Consider the following 15,515-nt stretch of genomic DNA (forward strand, 5'->3'; position numbering starts at 1 on the left):
GAAACTATGGAACAGACAAAAACAAAACTCGACGGCAGCAGCGCCACTGCAATACAGCGAGTGAATGCTGAAACTTTCAAATTCGTTTCAAAGCTGCCGCGAAGCAGCATGAGAGTAGGTCAAGCACGATCCCATTCTAAGTGTCAAATGCCATTCGATTCAGATGCCATTTGAACGTATTCGTGTAGCACGGGTGTGAATAAGTGACTTCGTGGTGACTGTCTACTGTGTCAGAAGGAATGAATTAATGTGACGCTAGAAATTCAATGCTCATTTTTGTAACTGATGCATCATCTTCATGATAATTTCGGATGAGTAATATTGATAGGATACTTTGAAGCAAGGACGGGGTTCAGCACTGAGACACCAACGAACGATTTGTATTCTAGAAAAAATATTAATTTGCGCCACTGCCTTTTACACTCATCGAAGTGCGTTGGTGCAAGATCTCATTAATATTTAGTAACACTTGATATTTTGCGCCTTTCGTGCCTGAAGCACTGCAGCGTTCGGGAAGACGCAACGGGCTGCGCAATCCTTGGATGGCGAAATCTGCTTGAACCATCTGGCATGCAGACCCGAAATAGATTAACCGCTCGGCTGTCACACGTTACTTTGAGCGATGGCTGTCATTGGTGACAGTGATTGGGAAAGACCAGTACAAAAGAGTCTACAAAGTCCTCCGCCGACATCCTCGGAGAGCGGTCTGCTGGGATGCACAAAGCCCCGCGAGCTTCCGGGACATTTAAGGTAAGTGGAGCATATTATCACTTGAGCAACCCAGGCAGCAACCAAGCGTTACACTATGTTACTTTTTGTTTTCCTCAAACATTAATGCAATGTTCTTTCTTCTAACGTTTTCGAAACGTTGCTACTAAACATTCAAATAACCTTGCCCTAACTTTAATTAAACATTTCAGCAGTATAAATGCGACTACGTCTAAATTGGCACAGTAACCTTGCAAGAGCATGCAGGCCCGTCAATATTGAAGTTACACAACATGACGCTTTGGGAGGAACAACAGCTAGAGGTGGGCAACCTCATGAGGTTTCGACCACATGAGGTCGACCTGAACCTCAAAATTAGCTCAACTTCACGTCGTGAGGTGATGTTGAGGTGAGGTCGGCGATGGCTTGAAGTTTTGTGAGTGAGGTCAGCAAATCAGACCTCAACCTCACGCGTGAGTTTGAGGTTGAGTGAGGTCATCTTTCAGTGAGGTTAAAATTTTGAGATCGAGACTCTCTGCACTTGCCGTGTCTTACTCCGACGAGTGCCGCTTCCGAAGCACAGTTGCAGAGCATCACCGCAGTGTCCATACAATGACGCTTGGTGTTCGGTTTCTCCTGTGTGTACAACCGGATGCCGCAGTCCGCTCTTAGCTTTTGGTGCTGCGTCGTAATGTCCATTGAGCATGAGCCCACAGGAGGACCCACCCCTCTGGCCTTCCTGGAATGAGTGCTGCTGTCCCGGCACGCAACCCTACCTCCCCCTTATCCCGCTGGCGTAGCACCCCTAGCTGCCTGCCGGTCGGCTCAAACTCCAGAGAGGGCGCAAATCACATAACTCACGTTGACCCGCGGTAGCTTTGTTTGATGCCACAAACGAATAAGTTCAGTCCAACAAGCACGCAATAAATTCGTCGCAGCGCGGATGGGCCCAAGCAAGACTGCTTCGTGTTCATGCTCGTTGCCGGCGCTGACGCCACGTCTCTTGCCTAGCTAACTTAACAAGCTAACTTAACAGAAACTGGAGCAGTCGGCACAGGCGAGAGAATGGGATTCAGGCGTTTCCTAACACGGACACCTGCTGATTTGTTTAAAAAAGCACGAAGCCAGAAAAACCTGTATGGCGCCGTCGAAGCTTTGTTCGGTGTCTTCCCCTTTCGAATCTCACACTGCTTCTGTATATTCCCGTTTTGTAATGCAAGCAGATATAAATATAATTTCACTTTTATATCCTTCCGGATAACCTCTTTTTGGTCTCCGGTTCCTTATTCCTTCTCGGCAATTCACTTATTATGCTGAAACACCGCAGCACGAAGTGAACGTACCAGCACAGCGGTGTTACATGGGTGAAAACGTGTAAAACTATTATGAATGTATGGTCCTGTGGCAGCTGATTCCTTTTCCCTTTTTTTAATGAAAATGTGTGAATAGAACTGATTACGTGCTGGCGCTGTGCTGCTGAGTCGCTGTTTCAAACCTTCTAATATTACGTTTAATGGGGCACACTGTTGTTCGCTTCTGTTTTTAGTGTGCGATTTTTGTTTGTATGTTTGTAATCATTCTCTGTTTTTTTTATTTTCTCGTATGGGATCAGTTAGGTTGACAGCCAGGCGCTACCCGTACTCTTTCCTTTAACTGTTTGGCAGAGACCCATCGTTCACGTTACAAGCTTCGCCGAATGCTCGCGTGGTTAGTTCAGTTTTGAAGAAAAACAAGTGACTTAAAGCAGTTTGTCTCACTGACTGGTTGACGAAATGGTACCCAGAATTCTGTTCAGGCGTATGAGTATTTAGGCGGTGTTTTTTTTTTTCTCCGTGGGGTGGAGGCTTGGCAAAAGATTTCGCTGCGGTGAAATTTGAGCGCTGAGACGTGGTGCTCTTGACAGAGAGAGCGGTTCACGCTGCCCACTCTAGGCCAGTTGTTTTGACCCGTGTGATTTCAATAGCCGGCACAGTGTTCGAAGACGTCATCTAGCCCTTTCTTGCAAAATGCCACGGAATCACCGAGTCATCGGAGAATTCCCAGGATTTCGAAACCATTACCATCGCCACCTGGAGGGAAGTGGCGGAAACGGGGGAGGGTCTTGACCTCCCAGGAACATCAACATCGTTATCCTTAATTATTAGCTGCAGATATTCCTATTTTCCCGCACAATAATTGTCTTCGGTTGTTGGGTGATGTACAATAGTTAATCAATATTCTGGCAACATTTAATTTGGTAGCGGTATATCAGACTTCCCCGGGCTCATAAGGATACATTGTTAGCATCATCATCATCGCCATCATCTCGAGAGTAAAACGCATGTGTCGTTGCATGATCTTTGCAGTATGTCATACATGAGAACTGGCGCGTTTACCTGCTGGACAATCCGAATGTATTTAATATGGACCGGGTGGTGGGCACTCTTTGTAATGCCTCATGCGCTCATGTGTAGTAATGTGGGATCCATATGGATCTTGAAATTGGAGGTGGGTGGGGGCCTGGTATGACGTGAAATTACATCGTTGTCACGTGACAAGGCGTGACGTCATATTAGATCGTCGTCACGTGACTAGGTTTGACGTCACATTACATCATTGTCGCGTGATGAGCTACGACGTCACACTGATATGACGTCATCACTAATTATAGTAATGTCTTAGAATTACATATTTAGATTAATTAGCATCTATTTGCGTGGCGTCATCGTCTTCGCCGCGTGACTCGTCGGCTCATGACGTCACATGGTACCGTTTTTTGAGGACACTTTTTTTGCGGATATGACCTTGAAAGTGAGCCATCTAATGCTTTCGCATTCATAAAAGGAGCCGCTCGCTTCTACACAGACATAAATACAACGCGCCTTTGTCGGTGTACTACAGTCGCAGCTTGTTAAGTGTTTTCGAAGGCAGCATAGAGAGTACTGAAAAGAGCGCTTTCTGGGTGACAAAATTACTATCTACGCTGAGTCCTCTCGTTATGCCGGAAAGAACTTGAAAATCGAGATATACTGATATGCGTCTGCGTAGCCGTCGCATTGGAAAGTACATCGACGACCAATTTCTTTACATTCGCTAATTATTCTCAAGCCTCAAAAAAGTATCCTGAATACCTCCCTCCCCCCTCCCAATTTCTTGTAGACGGTGTAGAAAGCCTGTGTTTGTCATCTGCCGGTTAGTGTGTGAATGAGCGAGAGGATTACAATACGAAGAGGTATACACGAAGCAGGTTGCAGAATATTGACACTAATAAAGTACTCTCCGACGTACTGCTGGTAACAGCGTATGGGACACCGCTTCCCGCAGGCCATAAACTCTCCGAGTGTTCCTCCCAGATCATAAGCTTCTCCTATTGCGTGCACAGCAATAGTATCTGTACACACCTTATTAAATAAAACCATCATCACTTTTGCTTTCCTGTCTCGCAGGTTTCTCAGAATTGTTTTATCTGAAAAACTTCTTAATCGCCTTTTTTTTTCTGAGGTCGAGCAGCCGACCTCAGCCTCACAATTTGAGGTTGAAGTGAGGCTGAGTGAGGTCAGCAGTGGCCTCGAGAAAAGTGAGGTGAGGGCGTCTCAGGAGACCTCAATCTCAACTGATGAAGATGAGGTTGAGGTGAGGTCAAGATTTTTTAGGTCAAATTCCCACCTCTGCCGAAAACTAGGGCGGCGCTTGAATTCTGCAATACACTACAACCAATACATGCAACTCACTCACCTCTGAACGGATACCATGAAGACAAGCTTATATAGCCATTTTTGACCCAAGAGTGATATTGGTGAACGGGCGATAAGCAATGTTTTCAGACAAAATAACGTGGCTGTTCACAGGATCTATGGCAGGCACATTCTAAGACATTTATTGCAAAGTACTGCTAACTGAAGAACATCTTTACTGTAAAAACAGTGAGGAAAGCAGTGGGAAACAGTGCAGGAAATATATTTGTAATCTTGCTTTATTTTTACGATTCAAACGTTCTAGTGACCTATGGAGCACAATAATAAAGTAATCTTTAGTTCGAACGTTAAAGTAATGTTTACTGTATACCACGCAACATTATTCGTAAATTTTTAAGGCTATAATAATGTTTAAGTTAATATTAGCATTAAGAGCTCAGCATTAGCACAATGTTTACGTTGAATGTTAAAACTAAAGTTATAGATACAACATGTACCGTTATTTGACAGTTTTAAAATTAAAATAGCGTTCCAATGTAACACGTAACGTTATTGCAACTTGCATACCAATTTTATAATAATTTTAATGTTTGGCTCTACCTGGGAACAAGCAGGCGCCTTCGAAGCCCTTCCTTTTGAGTGACCTATTTAAATGGGTTTCCCAGCTCTCACATTGAAGCCGCATATTGGATGTCTGAAGATGGATGCACCGAGTCGATTGCGCGCCGCTCAGCCAGTGCGTCTTTTCTAGCACACTTCCCTCCATTAGGCTAGGCGATATGCCATTTTGATATAAGGGTAAGATCACCCGACTGCCGCCGTTACCGCTAGAGCGGCTTGAGCGTTAAAGCGTTGCCGACGGAGCACCACTACGTGAAAACAAGCTCTCGTGCAATATGGCCTCTCACACTGGAAGACGTTTATCACCATCTCGCAGTAACCATGTAGGTAAAGGTGACAAGATTTACATGGACCAACTGTGCAAGCGGAGCTAAGTCAGACGTCTCTCGAAGAGATTGAAATTTCTGAGGTGGAATATGTTAAAAGCTGATACCTCGAGGCAACTTCATTTACTTCTTCGTCACGGTGCTCTTGCGGGCGTGCTCACCAGTGCGGTTGATGAGCACTGAAGTCTGCCCTTAGTACGTAAGACGCACCGCTGTGATAAAACCAGTGCTTCAGAAATGCAACACCTATAGTGATAGCGTAGAACGGCGCGGCATCCTCACCCTAGTCGCAGTCATTCCGATGAGACTACCAATAACAGCTGAACAGCTGAACAGGTCAGCCCGTCGGTCAGGCGTGCAAACGTTCGATATGCTGAGTCAGCGTGAACATAGGTCGAGACTTAATGACGCGTTACAGAAATGCGTATATATATTCTCTTGGCGGTCAAGGGAAACTGCTATCCGCAAACCTGACGCAGGGCAGTCGACGCGCTCTAAGTAAATTTTTTTCGCTGTACTCACATTGGCAAAACGAACTTGTAAGGCACTATTCTACATATTTTATCTGCTCAGAACATCTGCATTTTCTTGAAGTAAGACTTGCCGAGCTCTAGCTGGGACGTTTCTAAGGGTTCCGAAAGCGACGTTAATTTTTACGAGCACTTGAGAGTGCAGGGGTGTACCCCCTAGCCAGATGTCTCTGTGAGTGAGCGCGGCACACAACCATTCGCAACAGGCCAATTCCTGGGCGCCGTGGAAGGAAAACCTGTTGGGTGCGCGAACACCTTGTGACAGTGGCGTTGGGCTACGTTGTGAATGCGCCGGGTGACCCGGTGGCCGCTGCATTTCTGGGGTGAAAATTCGCACCCTCTCGCGACCACCACACAGCTAACACACTACCGCCATCTCTCGTAGGAAGGATGCCCTAAAGCTTCTGCAGTCGATTGTGTGATGGTCGTCCTACGCTATAGAGGCTTCTCTTCACTGTCCAGTACATTTCCCGTCGTTATTAATATCTTGCTAAGGTCTCGTCGATTATGCAGGACCCACTTTGTAAATGAAGTTTGTGGTGCCAGCACTTCTCCCACACTGTTTACATATTTTATTTATTTATTTATTTATTTATTTATTTTTATTTATTTACAAATACTGCGGTCTCAACGAGACCAAGCAGGTGGGCGTGTCGTACAACATTTTCTCTCGATTAACATCAATTAGAAATAAGCTCTTGCGTTAAACATGTGAAAGAGAACAAAATATGGGAAGAGAACAAAAGTGACCAAGCACGCATTTCAGTTATGTAGAATGGTTTTTACGTAATCTCACAGAAATGAACTTGCATACGCTACCCCTCAGAAAAATGATAACCTGATAAAATTACAGAAAAAACGTCACAGAATGTCACGACGCAAAATACAGCAGCAGCGCCTAATCAAAATTATCAGTGGAAAAAATTTCAGAGGGGAGACCATTCCACTGGCTAACTGTACGAGGAAAAAAAGAATATTTATACAAGTTAGTACGGGCATGGAAAGGCAGCAAATTGTGAGCGTGACGGTGCCTTGACACGCGTGGCAGGTAACGCTGAATGTATGGCCGTCCATTAAATTCTAACGACTTGTCATACATCGTGAAAAGAAATTTAAGTCGTGCTATAGCTCTTCGCAATTATAAGGTAGGGATATGGTTGTCAGCCATGAGTTGTGACGGGGAATCAGTAGCATTTTAAAATCAGGAGGTGCTGTTTTCAGCTTATGACGCAGAAAGCCGAGTTTTCGGGAAGCGGATGCGCAAATGTTATCAATGTGTTTGGACCACGAAAGAGTGTTTGTAAACGTTACGCCTAGGTATTTGTATTCTGTGGCTTCCTTTATTTGAGTATTATTGATGCAATGTGAGAATGAAATATTCACGCGCTAAAAGAAAAATTAAGGGACGATCAGACATCTGACGCGACAATTCCGTGAAAGCAGTTTTATTTATCCTCGATGATCACTTTAATGCTTTGACTCTAATGAATGCTTTTATTTTAAGCCGAAGCTTCACCCACCTGACAGAATTTTTCCGGAGGGTGAAGGTGGGAGGGGGGGGGGGGGGCGTGCAAGGGGAAGCTGGCTTTCCTGCTGCGTTTTTGAATTAGATTCCGCTTTCCCTTTTCCGCTCCGCTTCTGCGTGGCCTTCTAGTAGATGGAGGCCTTGTGGAGGGCGCGGGTAGGTGACTTGGTGGTGGGTGGCGCTTCTAGAGGGTAGAGTTAGGTGGTTGGGTGGTGAATGGCGCTTTTGGAGGCTGAAGGTGGGCAGCCTCCTAGGGCTAGGGGCGGTGGCAGGGGAAGAGGGAAGGGGTGATGTGGTTGATGGGTGGTGCTTCTGGAGGGTGCAGACTCCTCTTTTGGGCTGTAGACTTCATTTCAACTGACGACAGGTTCCTGGTGGCAGGAGGGGGGGGGGGGGCGAGGTACATTTGCATGGTTTACGCAGTAAGAAAGAACACCAGACCGATCGCTTTTTCTTTTTAGCCTGAGATTATGGCCTCCCGAGCCGTATGCGTTCACAACCCATTTACCACTTCGAAAATATTCCTGCATAACGCGCCTTGCTAGACAATCGAGTACTGAGGAGCGGAGGTAAAGAACCACCGGCAGTCTGATGGCGTATGTACATCTGTACGTCACTCTCCGTTCTTAGACCTGTTATGTAGGAATACGAGTGCACTGAGCAAGTGCCGAGTGCGTTACCACTGGACAACCTCTAGAAACGCAGTTAATCGCGCAAAAGGCGGAATAGAGCATGAAAAGAGGGGGATGGTTCCTCACTTTCGCCCAAGGTTGTACAGACCTGCAACACGCTGTTACTCCATCTGAAACACCTCATGAGCTTTACGGGTAGTGAGCGCTTTTTCTTTTGAGCATGCTTCAATGAGAGCTGCGACGGCGCTCTTCCCCCTCCCTTTGGGGAGTGCGCTCCAGAGTTGAAACCCTGCGAACGTTCAGATTAGATGTGCAGATGTGGAAATTTCACCCCCGTTTTGAAACTAGTGAGTAGGCGTCCCGACACAAATGTACTGAGGGAGTGCCAACACAGCTAGAGGGCTCGCGAGTTCGGCGCGAAATGAACTCGAGAAGTTCGCCCGCACGCGCACCGTCCCTGTGGGAGTAATCTGTCGAAGTAGATGTTTTGAAGTGCTCGTACATGCGTGCATTCGCCCTCGGCTCCCGAGCTAGCGGGTAAATTTGGGGAACACATTTAACGAAAGCGAGGCTCTGACGCTGCTCAAACGTGTCGCTGAGCGTCGTGTTTACGAAGTAAGCGTGGGCTCCCTGGGGCTGAGACAGCGAAGGTGAACACAGGAGCGTCGCTTCGTGCACCCTCAGCTTGCGTTCAATTTGCGCCTGCATTTCTAAACACAACCTTCGCCCCGTTGCGTGCTGTAAAGAAGGAATGAGCCCTACTTGCACACAATGCATGGCCTTGCGAGTGTGCGAGTAAAGGCCCGACTCCATAGGCACTTCTGCGTCCTACGCGTCGTGCGCCGTGCGCGCCTGCGCGCCGCGCCCCGACGCGTCAAAAAAAAGTGCACAACTCCAAGCGCATGGCGTGAGTACGCGCCCGGTCGCGCGCTGCAGATAATGCTTGGAACACCCGCTCTGGAAGACACAGAAGCAGAACACCCACTGATTGGTCTATGCTGGCACGCCGGGAACACCACTGTTTGACGCGCCGCACGTTTGTAGCTATGGCCTCCCGCACACGTGCAGCGTTTCGAGCGCAACGTTCCGCCGCGGCTGCATGGCCCTCCGGTAGCGCGATTGACGTGCCACGTTTCCGTTGGCGTCTTGGTCATACATTCTGCAGATTTAGGGCAACAAACACGAAGGACGCGGAAGAAATTGACGACACTGGCTCTGACTGACAACTTGAAGCTTATTGAAAAATGCGTGATGTATGTAGAGAAAAAGAGCGCGAGAATGTGTTAGAGCAACGAAAACATAAAATGACGTCATATAGTTATTTTGTGGTCGGCGCTTGTCTAGATACGCTAGTTCCCTTTCTTGTAAAGCTGGAGATGGTTTGGCCACGCACGTATTCTCTGTTTTGGCGATGCAATACGCCTCAAAGATTTCCCTGCAGATCTGGTTGCTGTGATTGTATGAGATCGCGGTGTTATCTCATGCAGTCCGGCGCACATGTGCGATTTTCGCGTTTCTTGCACTCCTGGCAATCCAGTGCCTAGCGAATTTTGGTGCTCTTTTAGCCGCCCCTTTGTGCACCCTCCCGTCTCGGCTAACACATCTTTCCTCAGCACAAAGGCACTTTGTGCACCACCCCTTTCCTGCAAGCAGTGCATTCGGTGGCATGCTTGGTTAAGCAGCTTCGTCTACCTTCTTGGGAAGAAGACTGCTGCGCACACTCTCCGACCATGTGTTCAGCGGAGAACATCACCTGCACGTTGTGTCTCGGTACTATTTTTCTGAGCTGGTGTGATACGCCTGCATGTGCGCGATACGCGCGACATTCTTTCGTGACTCGCCCTTAAGCTCCTGAATCGCCTGCAGGACCAGCTACTCCCTTCGATTTCACCAGAACTCTCTCTGTCAACCTTGCGAGATCCACTTGCGCGAATCCGACCTCTCGAAGTCTGGTTACCTGCCTCAGGAATCCTTCTTCAACCCGGTAAGGGCACGACTGTTTGAGGGCTGTCGACATGCACGACATAGCTATCCCGTATTTGACTGTAGTCTTGAATGTTGGAATCTGATATTTAGAAGGGGTTTACCAGCCCTTGCTTCATGCATCCAGCAAACATGATTCTCTGCCAGCCTCAGCTCCAGGTAAAAAAAGAACACTCGTTTGCACTAAGTCTGCATATGTATGTTAACCAATCAGACCAGCACACCACTCTGTTGCTTCATCATAACTGCGGCGGTCACTACAGCGGAGGCGCGCAGGTTGCCGAGCCGTCCAGTCTCTTCACAAGAGCATAATTTCTTGAGAGGTGTTTCAAGCCGTTTTGCCGCGTCTTCTTGCGGCCGCGTGCCCCATCTGATGACGATGAACTTAGCATGAGGCCCGAGGCCCACACACTTTTTTTTTTCAGTTTTAAGTAGGGGTAAGCGAATACTGAAATTTTCGATTGCGAATCGAATGCGAGTATGTAAAAATGAATTGAAGTAACTGTACAGCATGAAAAAAATATTTCAAAAAAAGATAAACACGCAAATGTTGCACTTTTATTTTTCTAGATTATTTATGGTCTTTTGAACTGAAATAAACAAAACTCGACTAACACAGCACCATATAAAAAACGTAATGCCCACATAAATGTGTACTACGTGATCATACAGCATGAAAGTATGCAACCCGCAATGTGGTCATGCAAAATGAATAACAAAATGAAATACTTGAATCGGCACATAACTGGCAACTAAAAATAACACGATGGCTAGGAAAACCGCATTAATTCAAATTTTAAGGGACCGAAAGAAATTCCTGGATTATCCGAAGGTCGATTTATAAAATGCCCTGCGCTCCCGGAAAAAACGAACTGCCAAAAGTCCGTAAATTTGGTGAAGCCGTATAAGGGGGCTTCATAGCACAAACACGAAAAAGCCCGTGATGAGCGCGCAGTTTCGGCGCGCTGGAAGTAAAACGCGGACATAAGCGAGGGAAATGCGCATTGGCGTCAGCCGGGCGAGATTACTTACAAAAACGGAAAAAGAAATGGCCAGCGACGCGCCATTCGGCATCCGACAGTGATTATTCTTGGGGATATTTCAATGGCACCTCCAGGAGCGTAAAATTGCACGCGCTATGTTTCCGAGAAAAATGGCTGCGGCTCAGCTCAGCTAACCCTAGTTACGCAAGCGAAAGCTTGCATAACCACGTGGTTCATTGTGCGTTCCGCACTGCGAGAACTCACTTCCAGCGGCTCGCTCGTCTCCGCTGCGGCTGCTTCCAAGGCTCGTCGCTGCCTTCCTTCGGCATCTTTCGCTCGCCGTTGAGCCAGGCGAAGCTCCCGCTCTTCATCGGTTTCGGCTGCCCGTTTACGCTCCCTATCGATAGCTAAGTCCCTCGCACGGTTGGCAACGTCGACCGGATGATCAGACCCGGCCCGACGTCAGCGAGTACCCACTCTCGAGGACGTCGGCTCCGGCTGACTTGTTTCGTCCATAACGAGACACTGGATAGGGAGCGCGCGGCTGCAGCTGCTGCAAGTAACGTGGTACGTCACGTGGTTACTTACGCAGCCTCGCTCCTCCTGTTCAAGCTCATTGGTGGAGACACAGCGAAATCGGCGCCGAGAGGCTAGCAAAGCTTTCCCTTTAAAACTCGATATCCTCATGGACCCTCTTACTCCCACGCGACGCGGCAACAGTGTCGGCGAGACTCCTGTCCAGCCCTCACGCTATCTAACAAATGTAAGGATGCTACACGAGGGACACGGGAGAGCTTTTGGGCAGTGGCCATCTTCACTCGAAGCGGTCGTTCTTTGCATCCGGGGAATCGCAGATCACCGACTGGAACAAGTGGAGGGAGCATCACGTAATCTTAGAAGAAGAGTCGGAGCTTCTAGACCTGGAGGCTTGGACGGCGAGACTCACGAATCTAGAAGATGGACAGATCAAGAGGATAAAGAACATCCGCAATGTTCCCGCGGTCGACGGACATCTTTTGTACCTTTGGGAAGCACGCGAATCTGTCATCAAACGATGGAAATGACAGAAGGTAAACCACAACTTAAAGCCCGCGTTTAAGAAATTAAGTCTAAGACTTAAGTGTGCGCAGAACAACTACCAAGTCAGAATTGGTTTAATTTATGCGATAGCCTCAGGGCAAGCCCCAGCTATCCAGGACCTGGAACCTCCTCAGGCCAATCACTGACCTCACCTGCACGAAGAAGGAACAACAAGACACATTAGCAAGCGCTATAAGAAAAGTTTCTAGGCACCGACACATACCTCGTCTCCCAGCTCAGAAGCAAATACCACTCGGCAGACACCACTCGCGTTTATAGGATATACACCGGTAAAGAGAATCCTGAGATAGATGGGGAACTCACGCTCGAAGAAGTCCAGGCTGAAATCTTAGCAATGTGAAGCAATGCAAGCCCAGCGATGGGCACGATCACCGGCAAGGGGATAAGGTATCTCGATGACACGACACATAAGAAAGCAATTAAAATTTTCAATGCCAGCTGGGAAATGGTACAAATCTTAGGCTTCTGGAAGGTGGCTCAAGTTCTATTTATTCTGAAATCCAAAAAGCCTATCAACGCGGACAATCATAGGCCAATTTTCCTTACGTCATGCCTTAGAAAACACTTTGAGAGGGTGGTTAACACCAAATTTACAGGGTACCTCTATAAAAAGGGCCTGCTCCCAGACACTATGTTCGGGTTCAGGGCACCCCTCTCTTCTCAAGACGTTTTGATGCAACTTCAGAAGAAAGAAGCAAGTCATATCAATCATCGCGTTAGAATTTAAGGGCGCATTTGACAATGTGAGCCATGACAATAACTTAAACACTCTAGAACACACTGGCTGTGGTAGTCAAACCTTTAACTACGTTCAGAACTTTCACACAGACAGAATCGCAGTAATAAAGGCGGGCGGGTTAGCTTCGAACAAGTATAAGCTCAGAAACCGAAGAACCGCCAAAGGAGCGATGCTCTCACCCCTGTTGTCCAACCTCGCCTGGCTCAAACTACAGGAAAAATTGCAAGAACTCCGAAGTATTCAACACGTCTTGTAAGCACATGATATCATTATATGGTGGAACAAAGGTGTTCCGGAGGATATGACCATGTACCTCAATGAGGCAGCATGTAAAGAGCCGAGGTATGCGGAGCGCTGAAACCTATCGTGCGCTCCATACAAATCGTAATTACTCGTCATCGGACCCAAGAAGCCAACGTCAGGGAGCGAAGTATTGATAGGGGATTTTCCGATGCCAAGTGTGCAGAAATTTCAAACTTTTGGCCTGGAAATCGAGGCGAACAAAGGTAACAACTTCATTATAGAAAAGTTTAACAAAACGACGGAAGAAGTCACCAGGACGATCCGTCCCGTTACTAACATGAAAAACGTAATGTAAGAATCCACAAATTTTGGACTAGTCTAAGCCTTCGTTCTACCCAGAATCATGTGAAATCGTATCTCTCTCTCTCTTTCTATCTCTCTCTGTCAAAAAGAGGTATCTGGAGAAGCTGGATACGATCGTCAGGGAAGCCACTAAACAAGCCTTGGGACTCCCTATGCACACATCAAGCTGACAACTCATGAGGCTTAGCATCCTCAGCATGATGAAGGAGTTAATTAAGACACGCGGCAGTCAAATAATCAGACTCTCATATACCAGCTGGAAGGAAACTTCTCGAGATACTCGGAGCTCCGAAGACCATTCTCCCCGGGTATGATGGAGAAAGAAGATATACAACCAAAGTTGAGAGAGAAAATTCATGTTAACCCCATCCCCAAGAATATGCATCCTACTTATGACAAGGGCAGAAGAAAAGCTAAAACAAAATGCATTAGAAAAGAATTTAATACTCCCCACAAACAATACACACAGTCACAGGCGCAGCCGGACCATGTAGCAGCATTTTTCTGCGGTAGCTACTGATCCAGGAGGTAGACTACTAGGCTGCGCGTCGATCAAAACCAGAGATGTTGCAATTGCCAAGGAAGTAGCCGTAACCCTCACCATCTAGGTGCAACCTCAGACAGTAGTGATCTCAGACTCTCAAAGCTTATGTGGAAACTACATCGAGGGCCGGGTCGGTGGGCAGGCCGTTCGGATCCTTAAGCGCTCATAACATGGTCTCCTGGGCACCAAGGGGTACGGGGACCCACGACCTCGCCCGCGAATTGCGGCCCCGGACACCATCGCAGAATGCGCATAATTATGATGTGCCACTCGACACCTTTGCTTAAATCCTGCAGTACAACAGGGTATAACGATCAGAATCTCTCAAACTCTCGAAAGAATAAAGGAGGGACGAATAAATACCATTACGAAGGGTACAAACCAACACTTCACATCCCCAAATCACTGCACACCTGGTACTTGGAAGTTTAAAAGATATACTGTCGGGAATGTGGAGAAATTGTGTATCTCTACCTTATACTATGGGCCTGCCAGAAAAGCAAGGTCATTTCCCCTTCCCTTCCCAACCATTAACCACTGGGAGGCCGCCCTGCTCAGCGCAGGTCCTGAAGGCCAGAAATTGCTCGTAAACAGAGCCACATTAGCAGCTTCGACCAATGTAATCCTGAAATAGGGACTCCAACCACGGGGTACATTCTTTATTTGGTGAAAAAAAACATTTTCAAGAGTGAAAACGGAGCGCAGCTGAGTTCAGACGGCTGGAGAATGCGCGGCCTATAGCCCCCGTCACCGCGGCCTGGCGGCGAAGCTCAGAAACCGAAACTAAGCGGCAATGAAATTTTTTACCCCAGTAACAGGATCCCTCCTATTGTCATCACGCCTGCCGTTACGCGCACATCAGAGGTGCACAGGTTTCAGATGCACCTAGCAACATTCGAGATTTTCGCATGATCGTTTGTCCTGCTGTGACATCCTGACTCGCCCCTTCGGGAGCCTCATGCAAAACTCCGCAAGTGGGCTTTCCCGCATACCGTAGCTGTCCGATACGAGAAGGCGGAGCTGGCGCTAGGAGAGTTTTGATGGCGACAGGACGCGTGTCGTGGGTGTAGGCGTTAAATATGTAACACATTACGGAAGGATCAAAGAAAAAAACTGAGCGCTTTCTCGCTGTGATTGCTCAAAGCGGGTGGTCGACCATCTCGTCGTGTTCAGCTGTCATATGTGGGTAAACACACTTCCGGAATTTCGCACACAGTCAAGCCTAGCAGCATCCGAATGTGATCTGTACACTCGATAAACGACGAAGAAGACAGCGAAGACGATGCCTTTGTACTGTTTTCTGTCACTTTAAACTCGACCTTAGGATAATTTGCACGGATTTTCTGGTTCTGCCGCGGTCAAATTTCTGAAAGTCGGCGCAGTAATCGGTCGCAGCCGAATATTTAGAAATTTTCGAATATGCGGAAATTCTCGATATACCTATATATCAATTTCACGAATCGAATATGAACCAAATATGACACAAATTGGATTCGTATCCGAAATTTCGAACATTCGCACGCACCTATTTTTAAGTGATCAA

At 47.3% G+C, this 15,515-nt stretch overlaps 1 protein-coding gene across 6 annotated transcripts in view; it reads left to right on the forward strand.

Annotated features, from left to right (window-relative positions):
• Positions 1–636: 636 nt before the first annotated feature.
• The window catches only part of VAChT (Vesicular acetylcholine transporter), a 213,823-nt gene continuing 198,944 nt past the window's right edge, over positions 637–15,515 (forward strand). For 3 of the 6 annotated variants that reach the window (XM_077648035.1, XM_077648034.1, XM_077648037.1), the window contains exon 1: positions 637–750. In XM_077648035.1, the coding sequence (XP_077504161.1) occupies positions 715–750 (36 nt within the window). In that variant the 5' untranslated portion in view covers positions 637–714. The remainder of the gene's footprint in view (positions 751–15,515) is intronic. The other 3 variants (XM_077648039.1, XM_077648036.1, XM_077648038.1) reach the window with 3 other exon arrangements.

Source organism: Amblyomma americanum, chromosome 1 (genome assembly GCF_052857255.1).
Source record: "Amblyomma americanum isolate KBUSLIRL-KWMA chromosome 1, ASM5285725v1, whole genome shotgun sequence".
NCBI lineage: Eukaryota > Metazoa > Arthropoda > Arachnida > Ixodida > Ixodidae > Amblyomma > Amblyomma americanum.